General features: G+C 46.3%; 1 protein-coding gene across 8 annotated transcripts in view; it reads left to right on the forward strand.

Annotated features, from left to right (window-relative positions):
- nav3 (neuron navigator 3) overlaps positions 1-20,545 on the forward strand; it is a 440,932-nt gene that overhangs the window by 352,839 nt on the left and 67,548 nt on the right. For all 8 annotated transcript variants that reach the window (XM_060839577.1, XM_060839579.1, XM_060839580.1 and 5 more), the window contains 2 exons: positions 2,941-3,129; positions 11,081-11,133. In XM_060839577.1, the coding sequence (XP_060695560.1) occupies positions 2,941-3,129; positions 11,081-11,133 (242 nt within the window). The remainder of the gene's footprint in view (positions 1-2,940; positions 3,130-11,080; positions 11,134-20,545) is intronic.

Raw genomic sequence — 20,545 nt, forward strand, 5'->3', positions numbered from 1 at the left:
GGAACTCTCTGCCTGTAAGGGTGGGATAGGCAGAACCCCCCATCACATTAAGGAAGTTTTTCGATGTGGAGTTGCAATGTCAAGGCACACAGGGCTATGGGCCTGGTGCTGGGAAGTGGGATTAGAATGCTGAAGCGTTTTGGTCTGGCACAGGTGCGATGGATGAAGGGCTTTTTGCTGCACTGTAGATCTCGATGACTATGGAAATGACTGGTCCTGCAGGAGCTGTGGGTAAAGTCCCGTGTGAGACCAGCAAAGGCAGGTCGATAATATTACTGATGGCATCTCACTTCTGAGCACGTGAGGAATGAGAAGATGGGTGTGGAATGATCACTAACAGCTGCTCACTTTGAAAACTGGGAAGGCAGTTACAACCTGAAGTTGTTGAACTCAGTGCTCGAGATTGTAAAGTCGAGAAGTGTATGTTAATGCTGAATAATTAGAGCTGGATTGGGGCTAATTGGGCTATTTTGTTTGAAGTATCTTTCATATAAGTTATCAGAAACGCCTGCTGCATTTATGCCTGAGTAAGTCTGAAAGCAGCAGGGACAGCTAATCCTGTTTATCAAGCAACTGCTGCATTTTCCTAGCTCCCACTATTAGTTCATTAACATTATTGTCGTGAGTCACCTGAGCTGTATCAACAATCACCTTTCATAACCAATGCCCTCATCCTCGTGATCGATTGAACCACATATTGGTCTGAAATATTGTATATCAGTCGTGAGATACGACCAACTCCCAGAATAATATCAAAGAGTGAGAAATGACCTCACTGAAACATACAGGATTTTTAGGGGGCTTGACAGGGGAAATGTGGAGAGGTTGCTCCCCCCTTGTGAGAGAGTCTATGACCAGAGGGCATCATTTAGACTAAGAGGTCACATTTCTAAGACAGAGATGAGGAGGCATTTCTTCCCTCAGATGCTAGGGAATCTGTGGAATTCTTGATCAGACTGGATTGGTGAGGCTGGTCCATTCAGTATGTTTCAGGCCGCGACAAGTAGATTTTTACTCAGTAAGGGAATCACGGTTTACGGGGAAAAGACAGAAGATGGGAGTTGAGGATGATGAGATCATCCAGGGCCAAAGTATAAATTGCTGAAAAAGCTCAGCAATTTTTCCCTCTGATTTACAGCATCCACAGTTCTTTCAGTTTTTATTCAGATGAGCCATGATCCCTATGTGATGTTTCATAAAGGACTTGGATGAGGAAGTGGAAGGATGGGTTAGTAAGTTTGCTGATGACATGAAGATCAGTAGAGTTGTGGATAGTGTGGAGGGCTGCTGTAGGTTGCAATGGGACATTGACAGGATGTAGAGCTGGGCTGAGAGGTGGCAGATGGAGTTCAGCCTGGAAAAGTGTGAAGTGATTTGTTTTGGAAGGTCAAATTTGAATGCAGAATACAGGGTTAAAGGCAGGATTCTTGGCAGTGTGGAGGAACAGAGGGATCTTGGAGTCCATGTTCATAGATCCCTCAAAGTTGCCACCCAAGTTGATAGGGTTGTTAAGAAGATATGCGGTGTGTTGGCTTTCATTAACGGGAAGATTACGTTTAAGAGCTACAAGGTTATGCTGCAGCTCCATAAAGCCCTGGTTAGACCACACTTGGAATATTGTGTTCAGTTCTGGTCGCCTCATTATAGGAAGGATGTGGAAGCTTTAGAGAAGGTGCAGGGGAGATTTACCAGGACGCTGCCTGGACTGGAGGGCATGGCTTATGAAGAAAGGTTGAGGGAGATAGGGCTTTTCTTATTGGAGTGAAGAAGGATGAGAGGTGACTTGACAGAGGTGTACACGATGATGAGAGGCATAGATAGAGTGGATAGCCAGAGACTTTGCCCCAGGGCAGAAATGTCTATCACAAGGGGATATAATTTTAAGGTGATTGGAGGAAGGTTTCGGGGAGATGTCAGAGGTCGGTTCTTTACTCAGAGAGTGGTGGGTGTGTGGAATGCACTGCCAGCAGTGGGAGTAGGGTCAGAGACATTAGGGACATTTAAGTGACTCTTGGATAAGCACATGGATGGCAGTATGGGGTTAGTCTGATCTTAGAGTAGGATAAAAGGCCAGCACAACATCGAGGGCCAAAGGGCCTGTACTGTGCTGTACTGTTCGATGTTCTATGATCTCATTCACTGATGGAGCAGATTGGATGGAGAAAGTGAGGACTGCAGGTGCTGGAGATCAGAATCAAGAGTGTGGTGCTGGAAAAGCACAGCAGGTCAAGCAGCATCTGAGGAGCAGGAGAATTAACATTTTGGGCATCAGCCCATCATCATTCCTGATGCTGCCTGATCTGACCTGAGCTGCTGTGCTTTTCCAGCACCACACTCTCACCTACCTCTGCTTGTACATCTTATAGTTTTAAACTCCTCTCTCTACTGTTTGAAAAGACCTGCTCCTGTTTCAATGATCATCTCTCTGTTGTAACTCAATTTATATTTCCTCATTATGAGCAGTGATACAAGTTGGCAGTACTTAATGAGACATTATTGTACTTGACTTAAGTTGCAATATCAAAGCTCCGAACCCTCTGGGTAATCAGAATGAACGGACTGAACAGGCTGTTCTTCATACTGTTGTGGTCTGTTTGATCATTGCTTTTGAAGATGCACACCAGCTGTATTTGTAAACACAAATATTGAAATTATTCCAGCCCCCTTGAGCATCCCCTGATATCCATCACTCACCGTTGGTGGCTGTAATTTCAGCTTCCTGGACCAAGCTCCAGAATTCCCTTCTGAAACCAATCTAATTCTCCTTTAAGATTGTTCTTAAAACCAACTCCTTTTTACCGATCTGCCTGTATTGCCTGCTTCTGTGGCTTGGAGTCAAATTCATTCCAATTATATTTCTTTGACTGTCTTAAGGGTTCTATATAAGTGCATGTTCTTGTTTTTGCAAGGTGCTAAGAGATGTGTTTGTTTGATTTGCAGTGAGTCCTACAGCAGTGTCGCAGTTTCATCTCTCTGGTCCCAGTATGATGCGTTCAAACAGCATTCCCACGCAAGATTCCTCATTTGACTTGTACGGAGATTCCCAATTGTGTGGAAGTGCCAACTCCCTGGAGGACAGGCCAAGGACAATCAGCAGATCCGGATCATTCCGGGGCAGTATGGAGGAAGGTTTGCATTCTTTGGCCTTTTTTGGGATGTTGGTGTAGACATGAGGAAACACCGAAACGGAAGGATACCAGGAGGAAAGATACTGCACAGAGTTTCGGACAGACTCCAGCCATCTGTCCATTGATTGGAAGTTACAGAAAGTGCCATTAAACTGCTCCCACCCTCCCCACCACCAACATTCCCCCAAGCCCACCCTGAATCAGCCGATCGTTTCACTAGTATCCACTGATCAGCTTCTGAGCTAATTATATATTTGTAACGTGAGGTTAGTTTTAAACTCATCTGACTGGTTCCTGTTTATCTAGGATCATGTCCAATGCCTTGGTGAATCTCTCAATCACAACTCTAAACCTGTATAAAATAACCAATGGCTCAGTGGTTAGCACTACTGCCTCACAGCACCAGGGACCCAGGTTCGATTCCAACCTTGGGCAACTCTCTGTGTGGAGGTTGCACCTTCTCCCCATGTCTGTGTGGGGTTGCTCCGGTTTCCTCCCACAATCCAGAGATGGGCAGGTCAGGTGGGTTTTCCATGGGAAATGCCGAGTGTGGGGTGGGATGCTGCCCAGAGGGTTGGTATGTGTCGAGTAGTTTGCTTCCACACTGTAGGGGTTCTACATGACTGGACACCACTGGATGTGCCAGTCTCTGTGTTGTTAGCACACAGAAGGTCATTTTCTATTAAGTGAGTTTTAGAGTCATAGAAACAGGCCCTTCGGCCCACCATGTCTGTGCTGACCAACAAACACCAAACTACACGAATACCATTGACCTGCACTCGGTCCATAGCCAACTGTGCCCTAGCATTTTAAGTGCTTGGGTCCAGGATCTTCTGAAATGTTGTGAGAGTTCCTGCTCCCACCGCCCTCTCAGGCAGCACACTCCATTCCTCTGCCACCCTCTGGATGAAAATCATTCCCTCAGATTCCTTGCAAGCCACAAAGTGCAGGGTAAGATATATAGAGTACATGTGGAGTTTACATGGAGTGTGTGCAGAGTGTGCGCGGAGTGGGGCGCTGAATGTGCGCAGAATGTGCACCGAGTGTGTGCAGAGTGTGCGCCAAGTGTGCGTGGAGTGTGCACGGAACATGTGTGGAGTGTGTGCACCAAGTATGTGCAGAGTGTGCACCAAGTATGCGTGGAATGGGTTGCTGATTGTGTGTGGAGTTTGCACGGAGTATGTGTGCAGTGAGTTGCAGAATATGCGCGGAGTGCGTGCACCGAGTGTGTGCAGAGTGTGTGCAGAGGGGTTGCTGATTGTGTGTGCCGAATTTGTGCAGAGTGTGTGCCGAGTGTGTGCGGAGGGGTTGCAGAGTGTGTGCAGAATGTGTGCCGAGTGTGTGCGGAGGGGCTGCAGAGTGTGTGCCGAGTGTGTGCAAAAAGGTTGCAGAATGTGTGCCAAGTGTGTGCAGAGTCCCTGATCAACCTGTGCAGAGATGTTATGCTAAGTTCTGAAGCAAGTCCGCCTCCTGGGTCAAAGGCAGGGACACTACCACAAGAAACCTCAGTTCCTTTTTTTGTAAATATTTGAGGCTATGGGTTTAGTGCAGAGGTTTTTTTGTCAGTACAGACTCAATGGGCCAAAGGGCCTCTCCTCTGCTGTACGATTGTATCTCTGGCAAAGGTGGGACCTCTAACCAGGCCCTCTGGCTCACTTTGCTACAAGACCCCTTACGATCTCTTTTCATTTCTCTTCTTTACATCCAGAAGTGCATAACAATCGAAGAGTTATTTTCTCACCTCACTGCACCACCACCAGTAACTCACTTTGCTTTCCAATTGATTCATTTTAATGTAGCCCCCGCCCCCTCTTCCTGTCCTCCCTGATATTATTGCAATGCCCTCATTGGTCATGGTTACACGGGTGTAACATGGGTGTAACACGGGGTGATTTAGTGGTGGCATAGGACTCATCCAGAGGTTTGAAATCTCTGGCCATAAAGAAATAAAATAAGGGGATGGTTTTTGTGGTGCCGGGGTAGTATCCCTGCCTTTGATCCAGGAGTCCCGTGTTCAAGTCCTAGCTGCAGCAGAAGTGGATCATAACATCTCTGAACAGGTTGGTTAGGAACAACATCTCGGACTGAAGAATAAGTCGTCCACGTTAGACTGTACACCCATGTTCAGGGAGCCACTGGCAGGTACCTGCAAAGTATCTCAAGAACACGATAAATCAGGGTCAGCCAAACTGAGAGAGTTAAATCTCCTCACATGGAAAAGGAGAGGGATGGAAATGTCAATGGATTTACAGCAAAGCCCTTGTAAATTTCTGAAACTGTGTTTCAATATGTTGGCTATGACTCAATTAAAAAAGGAGGACAAGCAATTAATCAGGGCCCCGCACCGGAGTCTGAGGAACCTGACAATGAGAAACAGTGAACAGGCCGGATCACTATTCACTTGGACAGAGGAATGGGTGCTGGGGGGGAGATCTTTCAAACAGTGCATGGCTTTGATAGACAGATCCCACATCCAAGGGGGAGTGAACATAGAACACAGAACAATACAGTGCAGAACAGACCCTTCGGCCCTCAATTTGACTGACCTGTGAACTAATCTAAGCCCACCCCCCTACACTATCCCATCACTATCCATGTGCTTATCTAAGGATTGTTTAAATCTCCCTAATGTGGCTGAGTTGACTACATTAGCAGGTAGGGCATTCCACGCCCTTACCACTCTCTGTGTAAAGAATCTGCCTCTGACATCTGTCTTAAATCTATCACCCCTCAATTTGTATTTATTCGCCCTTGTACACGCTGACGTCATCATCCTAGGAAAAAGACTTTCTCCATCTCCCCTATCTAATCCTCTGATCATTTTAGATTAGATTACTTACAGTGTGGAAACAGGCCCTTCGGCCCAACAAGTCCACACCGACCCGCCGAAGCGCAACCCACCCATACCCCTACATTTACCCCTTACCTAACATTACGGGCAATTTTAGCATAGCCAATTCACCTAACCTGCACATCTTTGGACTGTGGGAGGAAACCGGAGCACCCGGAGGAAACCCATGTAGACACGGGGAGAATGTGTAAACTCCACACAGTCAGTCGCCTGAGTCAGGAATTGAACCCAGGACTCTGGCGCTGTGAGGCAACAGTGCTAACCACTGTGCCACCGTGCTGCCCACATCATCTTGTATGTCTCTATCAAATCCCCCTTAGCTGCCTTCTTTTCAATGAGAACAGACCCAAGTCTCTCAGCCTTTCCTCATAAGACCTTCCCTCCAGACCAGGCAACATCCTGGTAAATCCCCTCTGCACCTTTTCCAATGCTTCCACATCCTTCCCGAAATATGGGGACCAGAACTGTACACGGTATTCCAAGGGTGGCCACACCAGCATTTTGTATAGTTGCAGCACGATATTGTGGCTCCAGAACTCAATCCCTCTACTAATGAAACCTAACACACCGAATGCCTTCTTAACAGCACTATCCACCTGGGTGGCAACTTTCAGGGATCTGTGTACATGGACTCCATGATCCATCTGCACATCCACATTACCAAGAATCTTTCCATTGACTCAGTATTCTGCCTTCCTGTTATTCTTCCCAAAGTGCATCACCTCACATTTAGCTGCATTGAACTCCATTTGCCTCCTCTCAGCCCAATTCTGCAGTTTATCCAAGTCCCCCTGCAACCTGTAACATTCTTCCACACTGCCAACTACTCCAGTGACTTTAGTGTTGTCTGCAAACTTACTAACCCATCCACCTACGCCTGTATCTAAATCATTTATAAAAATAACAAACAGCAGTGGTCCCAAAACAGCTCCTTGTGGCATACCACTAGTAACCCGACTCCAGGCTGAATATTTTCTATCAACCACCACTCACTGCCTTCTTTCAGAAAGCCAGTTTCTAATCCAAACTGCTAAATCACCCTTAATCTCATGCCTCTGCATTTTCTCCAACAGCCTACCATGTGGAACCTTATCAAAGGCTTTACTGAAGTCCATGTATAACACATCAACTGCCCTACCCTCATCCACATGCTTGGTCACCTTCTCAAAAAACTCTGAGGTTTGTGAGACACGACCTGCCCTTGACGAAACCATGTTGACTATCTGAAATCAAATTGTTGCTTGCTAGATGATTATAAATCTTATCTCTTATAATCCTTACCAAAACCTTTCCTACAACAGAAGTAAGGCTCACTGGTCTATAATTACCTGGGTCATCTCTACTGCCCTTCTTGAGCAAGGGCACAATATTTACAATCCTCCAGTCCTCTGGTACTAAATGTGTAGACAATGATGACTCAAAGATCAAAGCCAAAGGCTCCAACATCTCCCCCCTTGTTTCCCAGAAAATCCTCGGATAACTCCCATCCGGCCCAGGAGACTTGCCTACGTTCACACCTTCTAGAATTGATAACATCTCCTCCTTACTAACCTCCATCCTTTTTAGTCTAATATCCTGTATCTCATTCTTCCCCTCTACAATATTCTCCTTTTCCTGAGTGAAAACCGATGAGAAATGTTTGTTTAGCACCTCTCCAATCTCCACAGGGTCTACACTCAACTTCCCACTCCTGTCTGTGACTGGCCCTATTCCTACCCTAATCATCCTTTTATTCCTCACATGCATATAGAGAGCTTTAGGGTTCACCTTTATTCTATTTGCTAAAGACTGCTCTGTCCTCTCTTTGCTCTTTTTAACTCTCTCTTTAAATCCTTCCTAGCTAATCTGTAACTCTCCATCGCCTCATCTGAACCATCTTGCCTCATCCCCGTCACATAAGGCTCCTCCTTTTGCTTAACATGAAATGCAATGTCTGTAGTAAACCATGATTCGCTTACCTTATCACTTCCTCCCTGCCTGACAGGGACATACCTATCAAGGACACACAATATCTGTTCCTTAAACCAGCTCCACATTTCGATTGTCCCCATCCCCTGCATTTTAATTCTTGCCTAATCGCATTATAATTGCCCTTGTCCCATCGATAACTCTTGCCCTGTGGCATGTACCTATCCCTTTCCATCGCTAAACTAAACGTAACTGAACTATGGTCACTCTCTCAAGTGTTCATCTACAATTAAATCAAACACCTGGCCTGGTTCATTACCAAGCACCAGATCCAGTGTGGCCTCCCCTCTTGTTGGCCCTTCGACATACTGTGTCAGGAAACCTTCCTGTACACATGAAATCCCATCAGAAATTCAGGAGAAACCACTTTGGCTAGAGGGAAGATGGAAGCCGCTAACACAGGAAATGGTTCAGGTGAAAAGTAAAGGTACGTTTAAGGAGAGTGCAATAACCCGGGAGATGGAAAATCTGGCAGGTTTCAGGCCGATGGAGTCAAATTAGGAATGATGGGAGGAGCTTTGAGTGGGGCAGATAGACTAGCACCATGGGATTGAGTTGCACATGGCCTGGACTGTGCCATACGTTACCTATGATTCTGTGGCCAATGGAAATTGTCCCCTGGGCCTGATCCCCATCCTCACTTCAGGGTGAAGCTCAATGTTAGGCTCCAGTCTCACTGACTGTTCTGTGATGGGAAACTGAAGCCCAGTGCTTCAAAGGAGCTTTCCCTGGGAGAGACCAGGTTACTTTAAATCATTGTTTCTCTAAAGAACTGTCCTTTGGTGACAGGGGAGCCAGGAGGAGGCCATTCAGCCCATCTTCTAGATTAGAACGGTGCTGGAAAAGCACAGCAGTTCAGGCAGCATCCGAGGAGCAGGAAAATCGACGTTTCGTCCAAAAGCTCTTCATCCTGCTCCTCGGATGCTGCCTGAACTGCTGAGCTTTTCCAGCACCACTCTAATCTAGAATCTGGTTTCCAGCATCTGCAGTCCTTGTTTTTATCATTCAGCCCACCTGCCCTGCCCTGTCTCTATGAAAGAACTCCTCAAATAATCCCACTCCCCTTTGTCTATTCCTCATGGTCCCTCACATTTTTCCTTCTCAAGTATTTTTACAATTCCTTTTTGAAAGTTACTCTTGATTCAACTTCTACAGCACAGTCCAGGTTAGAGCAACCTGCTCTGGGAATGATTTCTGCTCTGCTTCATCAACCAATTGGTGTAAATCCGTGTCTCTTGGTTACTGACACCCCTGCCTGGGAGAAGATTTTCTCCTGATTTTAAACATGTTCCCGAGGAGAACAATCTTAGTTTCTCCAATCCTTCCATGGGAGAACGCTGCTGTGTGTCCAAAAGGCACCAGCATTTGAAGGAGACATAGCCCAGCAACAGGAGAGCAATCACAGGCAAGACCAGGAACCTGTCTGTCACGATTCTCACTGGGAAAGGGCCAGGAAGGATGGAGAGGCAGGGGTCCATCGCACTCCCACAATCCTAGAGGCAGATCGAGTGACTTTAACATGCAACATTTGAGGATCAAAACCATGGAAGAAGCAGACAATTCTAATTATCCTCACCATCAATCCCAATATCACACTAATATATAATAGAGACGGGTGATTGTAATTTCACACTGACTCAGAGGTGCCCTCTACTGATAACACTGTGAGATAATTCAGGGATTTTAATGAACCTGTTCAGATCGGTGACATTAAATTCAGGAGCTTTGGAAATAGCATGTGTTTTATTTTGTTAATTTTAGTAAATCTGAACGCCCTGCTGCTTCACATGTTATCAATGTCAAAGTAAATGATGCCAAACAACTTTGAAGGTTATTGAAGGAACAGAGAACCAGGAGGAGGCCATTCTGCCTCATGAGCTTCTCCTAGTCTTCAGTTCAATCATGATGGAGTTATACCTCAACAGGTTGTAACTGCTTTTGCTACACAGCCCCCAAAGCTCTGACATAGGAAGAATCTGAAGCTCTTGTTGGCAGCTCCAATTACCACCCCTGTCCCTAACAGTTAGGGACGTAGGAACAGGAGTAGGCCATTCAGCCCCTTGAGTCTATTCCACTCCTCAATGGGATCATGGCTGATCTGTGGCCCATATCCATTAATACCTTTCCTTAATAAAAAATAATCTATCTCAGTTTGAAAATGAACAACTGATCCAACACCCACTGCTGTTTGTGGGAGAGAGTTTCAAACCCCTCCCAGCCTTCGTGTGTAGAAGTGCTCCCTAACATCGCTCCTGAACGCTCTGCCCCTCATTCTCACACTATACCCCTTGTTCTAGAATCCCCAACTAGTGGAAATAGTTTGTCTTTATCTGTCCTGTCTTTTCCTGATAATATTTTGAAGACTTCAATCAGATCACCCCGAACCTTATAAATTCTCGAGAAAAACGCATAATCCTCCTAGAACTGAACCCCAGGTATTATTCTTTAAATCCTGCAAGGCCAGCCTATCCTTCATAAGGTGTGGAGCCCAGACCTGCCTCCTGTACTCCAATGGGGCATAACCAGGGAATTCCAAATGTCCATTTGCTGTTTGAGTGAGTGTTCCTCACAGTGAGGATCATTATTAGGGAATGTATTCCTGCAAGTAGAACAGAAACATAGCTAATCTCAGTCACAGTTTGTTGTTCTTGGCTGGGTGCTTGGGCTTTAACTGATTGTATTGCTGAATGAACTGGCTCTAACTTCAGGATAAAGTCCTGTAGCTCTGCATTTCCCCCACTCCAAGTCATGGTGCTTGTTCCTCACTTGGACAATGTGGATACAACGAGTTGCCCTTTAGTGTGGGGCAGCTGTGACTGACAGTGAAGGGTCTGGAATGGCAGCTTTCAGCTTTTGCTTACTCTCTGCTGTCCGGTTGCCTCTGTGTGTCCAGTTTGTGATCAGATCGGGTAAATATCTTGAATCACAAAGCAGGAGGTAGACCTCAGTATCCAGTCACTTCCAAATCCCACTCCGCCCCATCACCCCATGAAAGACTGGGAAGCCAATGTGGCATGGTAACTATTCTATCATTCAGAGCTCAGTGTGACCAGTTTTATCGTGTGGTATGGATACTGTAAGACTTGGGTTCAGGAGCTGAATACTGAAAGATTTATCTCCTTGTTTTTTCTAGTCCATGGATCTTCACTCTCACTGGTTTCAAGCACATCATCTCTTTACTCCACAGTAAGTATGTCTGTCAGTTACCGTTAACGTCGGGATGTTGGGCTTGGTCTGTGAACTCCCACGTTCACACTGCATCTGCAATCATATAGGCGGCTTCACAAAAACAGGCCATTCTGTCCAATGGGTCTATACTGTTCTTTCTACCTTCCCTCGTGGGCTGGTGATGGTCAAGCAGTGTTATCACAACAGTAGTAACCCAGGGACCCTGATAATATTCTGGGGACCTGCGTTTGAGTCCTGTCATTGGTAGGATTTGAATTTAATGAAAATCAGGAATGAAGTTTCCAGTGGCGACTATGGTCAGAGAGAAAGCCCATTTGGTTTATTAATGTCCTTTAGGAGAAGGGGAATCTTTACCTGGTCTGGCCTACATGTGTGACTCCAGACCCACAGCAATGTGGCCAACTCTTAACAGCCCTCGGGAATGGGCAATAAATAATGGTCCTACTAATGATATCCACTAGCCCTGATGAAGGGCTTTTGCCTGAAACATCGACTCTCCTGCTCCTCAGATGCTGCCTGACCTGCTGCGCTTTTCCAGCATCACACTCTTGACTCTGATCTCCAGCATCTACAGTCCCCACTTTCTCCCAAATTCTCTTCTTGAGTTGTTAGATTAATGGGCTATATTTTTGCTTTTCTAGACAATTGCACTCTCTGTGTCTATGGCATCAAGACCATTAATTATTTTCCGACTGCAATTAGATCGCCCCCGAGTCTTCTTTCTAAGGGGAGATAGTCTCTGTCCCTTCTCCTTTCTTGGGCTTATGGCCTCACAGCTCTTGTACTGATAGGGGCATTGGTGGAGACTGGCTTAGTTGGCTGATAGGCTGGATTGTGATACAGAGTGATACCAACAGACTGGGTCCAATTTCAGTACTAGCCAGGGTTACCATGTAGGCCCCACCTTCTCAACCTCGCCTGAAGTTACCCCCCTCAGGTTAAACCACTGTCAGTTTTCTCTCTCTCTCTATGTATCTGTCTTTCTTTCTCTCTCTCTCTCTCTCTGTCTCTCTCCCTCTCTGTCACTCTCTCTAATGGGAAAACAGCCCTGTGATAATATGGTGACATTTATCCTCTAGTAGTGCACTCCTAGAACAGGTGAAATAGTAATGAATATGACAGAAATTATCAGGTAACAGGAATCGAAATTCAGGTGGATTGATTGTGAATGAGAATGATCAAAGAGAGCTTTAAAACCCAAATGGGACAGGAGTGTCATCGTGTTGACCTTCCGAGCAGGTTTATGAATCAGAATCCCACATGCGGACTAGTCGATTAAAGGGTGAGATCAAACATTGCAAGACACGTTCTGAACACAGGGCCTGCACAGATTTAACACTTTAAATATGGTCAAATAGCACAATGTGCCTGGACCAAAGATTCCAGGTTCAGGATGTATTTCCCAGCGCACTGTAATCACCTCATCATTTCAGCCACTCATTCCATGATACTGACTGAGTTTGCTCCCTCTGAAAGGTTGAGGATTTCTGCTCCATCAGTTCCCCATTTGACTCATTGATGAGCAGGAGGGGCTCCCAGCTGGGAACTTGCTGGGAATATCAGCTGATCACGGAATGGCGAGAGTATGACATCCTCCTGGACCCCTGTCTGTCATGTGAACCAGTGAGATCGGAGAACTGAGAGGGGACTACCAGGAACAAATTAAAGTCAAACCAAATACTGCAAACAGAATAATGTAGGGAAAAAAACATTGGATTGAAAGACAGAAAGGAAAAGTTATCAAGTAAATGTATTTTTAAATTCAAAAATTTCAAACCATTCAACTGCTGCAGGAATAAGTTTTATTTGTTCCATTGATGCATGCAGCACAAACATTACAACCCAAGAACAGGCCCTTCAGCCCATCATGTCTGTGCCAACCATGATGTCATTATAATCTAATCCCATCTGCCTGCACATGGTCCATATCTGTCTATTCTCTGCCTGTTCTTGTGTCTGTCTGAATGCTCCTTAAACATCACTGTTGTGTCTGCCTCTACACTTCCCCAGCAGTACGTTTCAGGCACCTACCACCCTCTATGTTAAAAAACCTGTCTCACACATCTTTAAAGCTGCCCCCTTTCACCTTAAACCTGTGCCCCCTAATATTTGTCATTTCCAGCCTGGGGAAAAGGACTCTAACTGTCCACCTTATCCAAGCCTCTCAGAATTGTATACACTTCTGTCAGTTTCCTGAAGAGGTCGGGTGGCCTTTGCAGGAAAGTTAATCATCTCATTAAGAAATCCCTTGGACTGTCCTTTACTGACTGAGAGGCAGCAAAAACAGTGAAACTCATGGGAAAGTTCAGAGAAAGTCTTTGTAAAGCTACCAGCAAGACTACAATTTACCCAGTGACTTGTGACAATCAACAATTCACTCTTTCCCACTTTAATGGGTGATTTGTGGTTTACTGACAGGGAGCACCATTAAACTCACTGTTAGTTTGCAGCAATTTGTTTTCAGTAATTCCCTTGGTTTTGTGATATAGTCAGAGTGATTCTGTATGGCATGCTATCCTTTGCTGTTTATTACCCATCCCATCAGAAACAGACAGATTGACAGAGTCAGTAATGAAACGCTTTCAAAGTTTTTCAACAGACTCCTCAATCTGCTTCCATTCACATTGTTTGACACTGTTCCAGTTCAGAAAGTGTCTAGCTCAGTGTGCCATCTAAATACAATCTGTCCACCTCAAAGCCTAACAGGTCCGATGTCTCAGGTTGTCTGCTTTCTTGCTGTTACCTACAGGGTCTCAGGCCTCAGGTGGGAGTCTACAACTTGGCAAAAAGGTTTTAAAAATAATCATAGCATGGGCCACAATGAAATGAGGCGCAGAATTAGATCAAGTCAACACATCAGGAACAGGCCATTCAGCCCACTACTCTGTAATGGGCATTCATGCTTCCAATCAGCCTCCTTCTGCCCCCTCCTCATTGCTCCCCTCACCATCTCCTTCTATTCCTTTCTCCATCATGTCTTTATCCAGCCTGTCCCTTCAATCTATTCACCCAACTGTACAATGATATACATGAAGTATACTCTATCATCCCAGAATTAACAAGAGGCAAATTCAGAACCAGACACGGGACACCTGACAGAATGCATCAAATGGTAAATGTGATCAAGACAGATTCCATGAATTCCTCAGCAGTCCGACTCACATGTCACTGCGTGGGTGACCAAATTTCATTAAAACTTCTCAAAGGATTACAATTCCCATGCTCCATGTCCAGGTGTAGTCTGCCTCAGTGATTGCTCTAATTGCCATGCTCCATGTTTCCTGAGACAGTGCAACAATACTTTTCTTCATGGAGCCTGTCTCTCTCTCTCTCTCTCTCTCTCTCTCTCTCTCTCTCTCTCTCTATCCCCCATTCTTTCTCGCTCTCCCTCTCTCACCTTGTCTTCTCTTTCTCTCTCCCCATCTCTCTGTCTCTCTGCCTATCTCTTTTTCTCTCTCTGTCTCTCTTTTTCCATCTCTCTCCCCCTTCTTTGTCTCTCTGTGTATCTCTAACTCCAGTTATCCATAATACCACAACTGGTTTTCAATGACTTGTTGAAAACTTTGCAACAAATCCCACCCTTGAGGCAGTATGGAATGTCAAACTCCTCAGAACTGTTTGTCCCTTGAATGTTAGAATGTTCCACAGATTGCTGGCATCTACAGCACAAAATAAAATCACATGGATGATTTTGGGATAGTGTAGGGGGACGAGCGAGAATAGTTCACAGGTCGGCACAACATTGAGGGCCGAAGGGCCTGTTTTGCGCTGTATTATTCTGTGTTCTATGTTCGAAAAGGAGGTGAGTTATTTGCTGCTATATTCCAAGTCTCTGACCTGCTCTTGAGCCACTGTGTTCATGTGGCAAGTCCAGTTGAGTTTCTGGTCAATGATTACCCCAAGGAAGTTGATAGTGGGGGATTCAGTGATGGTAATGCCATTGAATGCCACGGGACGGAGTTAGATTGTCTGTTATTGGTGATAATGGTCATGGTCTGGCATTGTGTGGCGTGAATGTTACTTGCCACTTGTGAGCTCAAGCCTGGATATTGTCCAGATATTGCTGCATTTGGACACGGACTGAAGCCCTGAATGGTGCTGAACATTATACAATTATCAGTAAACATCCCCACTCCTGACCTCATGATGGAGGGAAGGTCATTGATGAAGCAGCTGAAGATGGTTGGGGTGAGGACACTACCCTGAGGAACTCCTGCAGAGATGTCCTGGAGCTGAGATGACTGACCTCTAACAATCACCACCATCTTCCTATGTGTCAGGATTGACTCTAACCAGTGTTGTGTTTGCCCCCCTGATACCCTTTGATTCCAGTTCTGCCAGGGATCCTTGATGCCACACTCAGTTGAATGAACCCTTGATGTCAGGGGCTGTCCCTCTCCCCTCCCCTCTGGAATCCAGCTCTTTTGTCCATGTTTGACCCAAGGCTGTAATGAGGTCAGGAGCTGAGTGACCCTGGGGGAACCCAAACTGGGCGTCACTGAGCAGGTTATTGCTGAGCAGGTGCTGCTTGATAGCTCTGTTACTGACACCGTCCATCACCTTACTGAGGATGGAGAGTAGACAGATGGGATGGGAATTGGCCGGGTTGTATTTGTCCTACTTTTTGTGTATTAGACATACCTGGACAATTTTCCCCATTGTCGGGTAGATACCAGTGTTCCAACTGTACTGGAACAGCATGGCTCGGGGAGTGGCAAGTCCTGGAGCTCACGTCTTCAATCCTATTGCTGGAATGTTGTCAGGGCCTGTAGACTTTGCAGTATCCAGTATCTCCAATCATTTCCTGATATCCCCCTGTGGAGTGAATTGAATTGCTTGGAGACTGGTCTCTGTGATGCTAGGGACCACTGGAGAAGGCCGAGATGGATCATCCACTCTCACCGCTGGCTGGAGATTGTTGTGAAACCTCCAGCCTTATCTTTAGCACTAATGTGCTGGGCTCCTCCATCATTCACGACTGGATCTGGCAGGACTGCAGAGCTTAGGTCTGATCTGTTGGTGGTGGGATCGCTTAGCTCTGTCTATCACTTCCTGTTTATGCTGTTTGGTGGCAAGTAATCCTGTTTGGTGATTTGTCCTGTTTGGTGATTTGTCCTGTTTGGTGGCTTCACCAGGTTGACACCTCACCTTCAGGTATCTCTGGTACTGTCCCTGGCTTGCCCTCCTGCACTCTCCACTGAACCAGGGTTGATCCCCTGGCCTGATGGTAATGGTTGAGTGGGGGATATACCGGGCCATGAGGTTACAGATTGTGCTGGAGTACAGTTCTGCTGCTATTGATGACCCACAGCACCTCATGGATGCCCAGTCCTGAGCTGCTGGATCTGTTTGAAGTCTGTCCCATTTAGCACGGTGACAGTGACACACAACACGATGGAGGGTATTCTCAATGTGAAGGTGGGACTTTGTCTCCACAAGGACTGTGTGGTGGTCTCTCTTACTGATACTGTCATGGACAGATACATCTGCAGCTGGCAAGTTGGTAAGGATGGGGTCAGGTATGTGTTCCCCTCTTGTTGGTTCCCTCACCACCTGCTGCAGACCCAGTCCAGCAGCTGTGTCCTTTAGGACCTGACCAGCTCGGTCAGTAATGCTGCTGCCGAGCCACTCTTGGTGGGGGGGGCATTGAAATTCCCCACCCAGAGGACACTCTGTTCCCTTACCATCCTCAGTGCTTCCTCCAAATGTTGTTCAACATGGAGGAGTGCCGATTTATCAGCTGAGGGAGGACGGTACGTGGTAATCAGCAGGAGGTTATCTTGCCCATATTTAACCTGAAGCCATGAGACATCGAGGGGTCTGAAGTCAATGCTGAGGCCTCCCAGACCAACTCCCTCCTGACTGTATCCCACTGTGCCGCCCCCTCTGCTGGGTCTGTCCTGCTGGTGTGACAGGACATATCCCGGGATGGTGGTGGTGGGGTCTGGGACATTGTCTGTAAGGTATGATTCCGTGAGTGTGACTGTGTCAGGCTGTTGTTTGACTAGTCTGTGAACAGCTGTCCTAACGTTGGCGGTAGCCCCCAGATGTTAGTGAGGGGGTCTTTGCAAGAACGACAGGGCTGTCTCTGCCATTGCCTTTTCTGGTGCCTAGCTCGATGCCAGGTGATCCATCCATTCTTTGATACTTGTCATGATTGGTGTAACTGAGAGGCTTGCTTGGCCATTTCAGAGGGCAATTAAGAGTCAACCACATTGCAGTGGGTCTGGAGTCACATGTAAGACAGATCATAGGTAAACCTGAAGGGTTTTTTTTCCAACAATTGGCAATGGATTCATGGTAATCCTATATTCTTAATTTCAGATTTTGTTTTATTAAATTCAAATTCCACCATCTGCCACGGTGGGATTTGAACTTGGGTCCCTAGAACTTTTTTTTGAGTTTCTGGATTAATAATCTAGTGATAATACCACTAAGCCAACACCTCCTGAGAGGATGCAGGTGCCTGGAAGTGACTCAGGAACGCTGTGTGGAATATTAGATTCATTACAGTGTGGAAACAGGCCCTTGGCCCAACAAGTCCACACTGACCCTCCAAAGAGCAACCCACCCAGACCCATTCCCTTACATTTACCCCTTCACCTAACACAACGGACAATTTAGCATGGCCAATTCACCTAACCTGCACATTTTTGGACTGTGGGAGGAAACCCACGCAGACACGGGGAGAATGTGCAAACTCCACACAGACAGTTGGCCGAGACGGGAACTGAACGTGGGACTCTGGTGCTGTGAGGCAGCAGTGCTAACCACTGAGCCACCGTGCCACCCCTTTGTATTTTCTTTTTAGCTCATCTCCCTATACTATCCCAAAATCATCCATGTGCTTATCTAAGAATTGTTTAAATCTCCCTAATGTGGCTGAGTTGACTACATTAGCAGGTAGGGCATTCCACGCCCTTACCACTCTCTGAGTAATGAACCTGCCTCTGACATCTGTCTTAAATCTATCACCCCTCAATTTGTAGTTATGCCCCTCGTACAAGCTGGCATCATCATCCTAGGAAAAAGACTTTCTCCGTCTACCCTATCTAACCCTCTGATCATCTTGTATGTCTCTATCAAATCCCCCCTTAGCCGCCTTCTTTCCAATGAGAACAGACCCAAGTCTCTCAGTCTTTCCTCATAAGACTTTCCCTCCAGACCAGGCAACATCCTGGTAAATCTCCTCTGCACCTTTTCCAATGCTTCCACATCCTTCCCGAAATATGGGGACCAGAACTGTACACAATATTCCAAGTGTAGCCTCACCAGTGTTTTTATATGTGTACGTCTTGGTCATACTGTGTGTGGACACGACACTCACATTGTTACACAATGGCCCCAGCTCCTTGATCGGGGCTGGGAGGTGTCACATCTCTGTTTTGAAGAAGGGAGTTTCCTACAGAAGGGAGTGTTCTGACCAGTTTGCCTTCTCCAGTGTCAGTGAAGCAGATGGTTTTATCATGATCCTATTCCTGGCTGTGGGAGTTTGCTGTGTGCAAATGGGTTTCTGTGCTTCTTACGTTCTGAATGACTAGACCACGCTGATTTGGAGCACTTGCCCTGGAAATGTGTGAGAAATGCCAGTTTTTCTTCCTTCACGTGGGAGTCATTTGTCTGGCAAAGGAATCATTTTGACTTTGATTACCCGGCGCTGGAAGGGAGAGTGAGAGGAGATGGATGTGTTTGAATTCACACTGTTGGAGTATCTGACAGACTGGCTCACTCCAGGATGGTGCTATTTCCATGGTTACTGTCAGTGTCGATCTCACCCTTCTGACAGGACAGACTGTGGTTCAGCCCCAGTGTAATGTATCCAAGCTTAGTGCTGAGAGAGAATGGTTCAGTAAAGAGGGGGGTCCATGAGGTGAACAGACACCATCTGGCCAGGAGGCTGAGGGCTGAGTCTCCGTGACAACCAGAACTGAATGCACATTTTCAAATTCCTTCCCGATCAATGAGCTGGCTTTGGCAATCCCAAGGGATCTGCGGGTGACTGAATTTTACAATAAAAATAAATGAGCATTTTCCTAGCGTCGGACCATCCACTAGATGCTCCATCCTGCCTTAACTTGATTGTACATCTAGCATTAAACAAGGAGAGAAAGGACTTACATTTATGTAGCACTCTGTGTATCCCCAAGCTTTTTAGTCAGCAGGGACCTTTTGAAGGTAGTTTTTAGACAGCAAGATCCCACAATATGAAAGTCACTTGATCTTCTGCTTTTTTAATCAGTGATGTTGGGTTGTGTGATAAATATTGACCAGATACTGGGGACAAACCCCATTCTCCCTAAAAAGGTAGCAGCAGTATACACACTGCATCTCCCTTTCAGCTGAGCAAGGATTAATTCAGAGACTTTAACTCCCTTATATACCTGGTCAGCAGCAACGACACCCTCTAATAAATCACTCATCCCTATCCTGATTTCACCAGGATTTGAGATCTCCCTGTCTTCCCCACTTCTGTCCCCATTGTCTTCCTGCTCTCCCCAGCGTCCTGTGCTATAATTCTCAGCCCCTTTCTGAGCGTCAGTCTCTCTCTGTCCTCCCTGTGCCCAGCCATGCTCAGTACCTCCTTCCAAGTGTTCGCCTGTGTGGAGATGCCCAGCAAGCCCGATTTTAAACAATGCCCTTCCGATGTGGGAATGTCAGGATGTGTCCAGGCTATCCATTCCATGGAACCAGGCTAATGTTCCCAGAAGGTCGGCCTTAAACCCCCCCTCCTCCCCCCCTCAGCAGCTGATAGAATTAAATTCAATGAATTAATTCATCTATAGCCTATTTCAAACGCACATTTTTATGTGAGAGAATGTAGGCTCCTCAGTTACTGAAAGCATTCTATAAGTTTTGGGGTGCAACTCACCCACAATCAGACCAGACTGACAGCATCTCCGAAGAGTCTACCTTTCATCTTACTGTCTCTCTTTTCCTTCTCTGGTTCTGGTTCAACCTCACCTTCCCTTTTGATCCCCGGCCCTGGAATGGGCCAGTTTCCCAGCCCTCTGTGGCTATGGGGAAGTTCTTAAAAATGGCTCCACGGGATGTGGGCGTCACTGGGTGGAACAGCATTTATGGCCCTTCCCTAGTTTGGTCCATGAGAGGAAATCATTCAGAAGAAACCCCCTTACACCTCCAAAGCGGGGATGGGAAGTCCCAATAGATGCTGGAAATCTGAGCAGCAGTTGCTGGAAAAGCTCAGCATGAGCAGAGATTGGGAGAGCTGATAGTTGCAGTCAGTGACCGTTCATCAGGAGTGGGAAGATTTAGACCTGGAACAGTTCTCAATCCAAGTGGGGGAGGCGGAGGGGGTCACGTGTGGGGGAAGAGAACAAAAAGAAATTCTGTGTTGGCTAAAGAGGTTAAAGGAGAAACAAGCTCATGGTGTTTCTGTTACCTCATGTTT

The sequence above is a fragment of the Hemiscyllium ocellatum genome, chromosome 19 (genome assembly GCF_020745735.1).
Source record: "Hemiscyllium ocellatum isolate sHemOce1 chromosome 19, sHemOce1.pat.X.cur, whole genome shotgun sequence".
In the NCBI taxonomy this organism is placed as follows: domain Eukaryota; kingdom Metazoa; phylum Chordata; class Chondrichthyes; order Orectolobiformes; family Hemiscylliidae; genus Hemiscyllium; species Hemiscyllium ocellatum.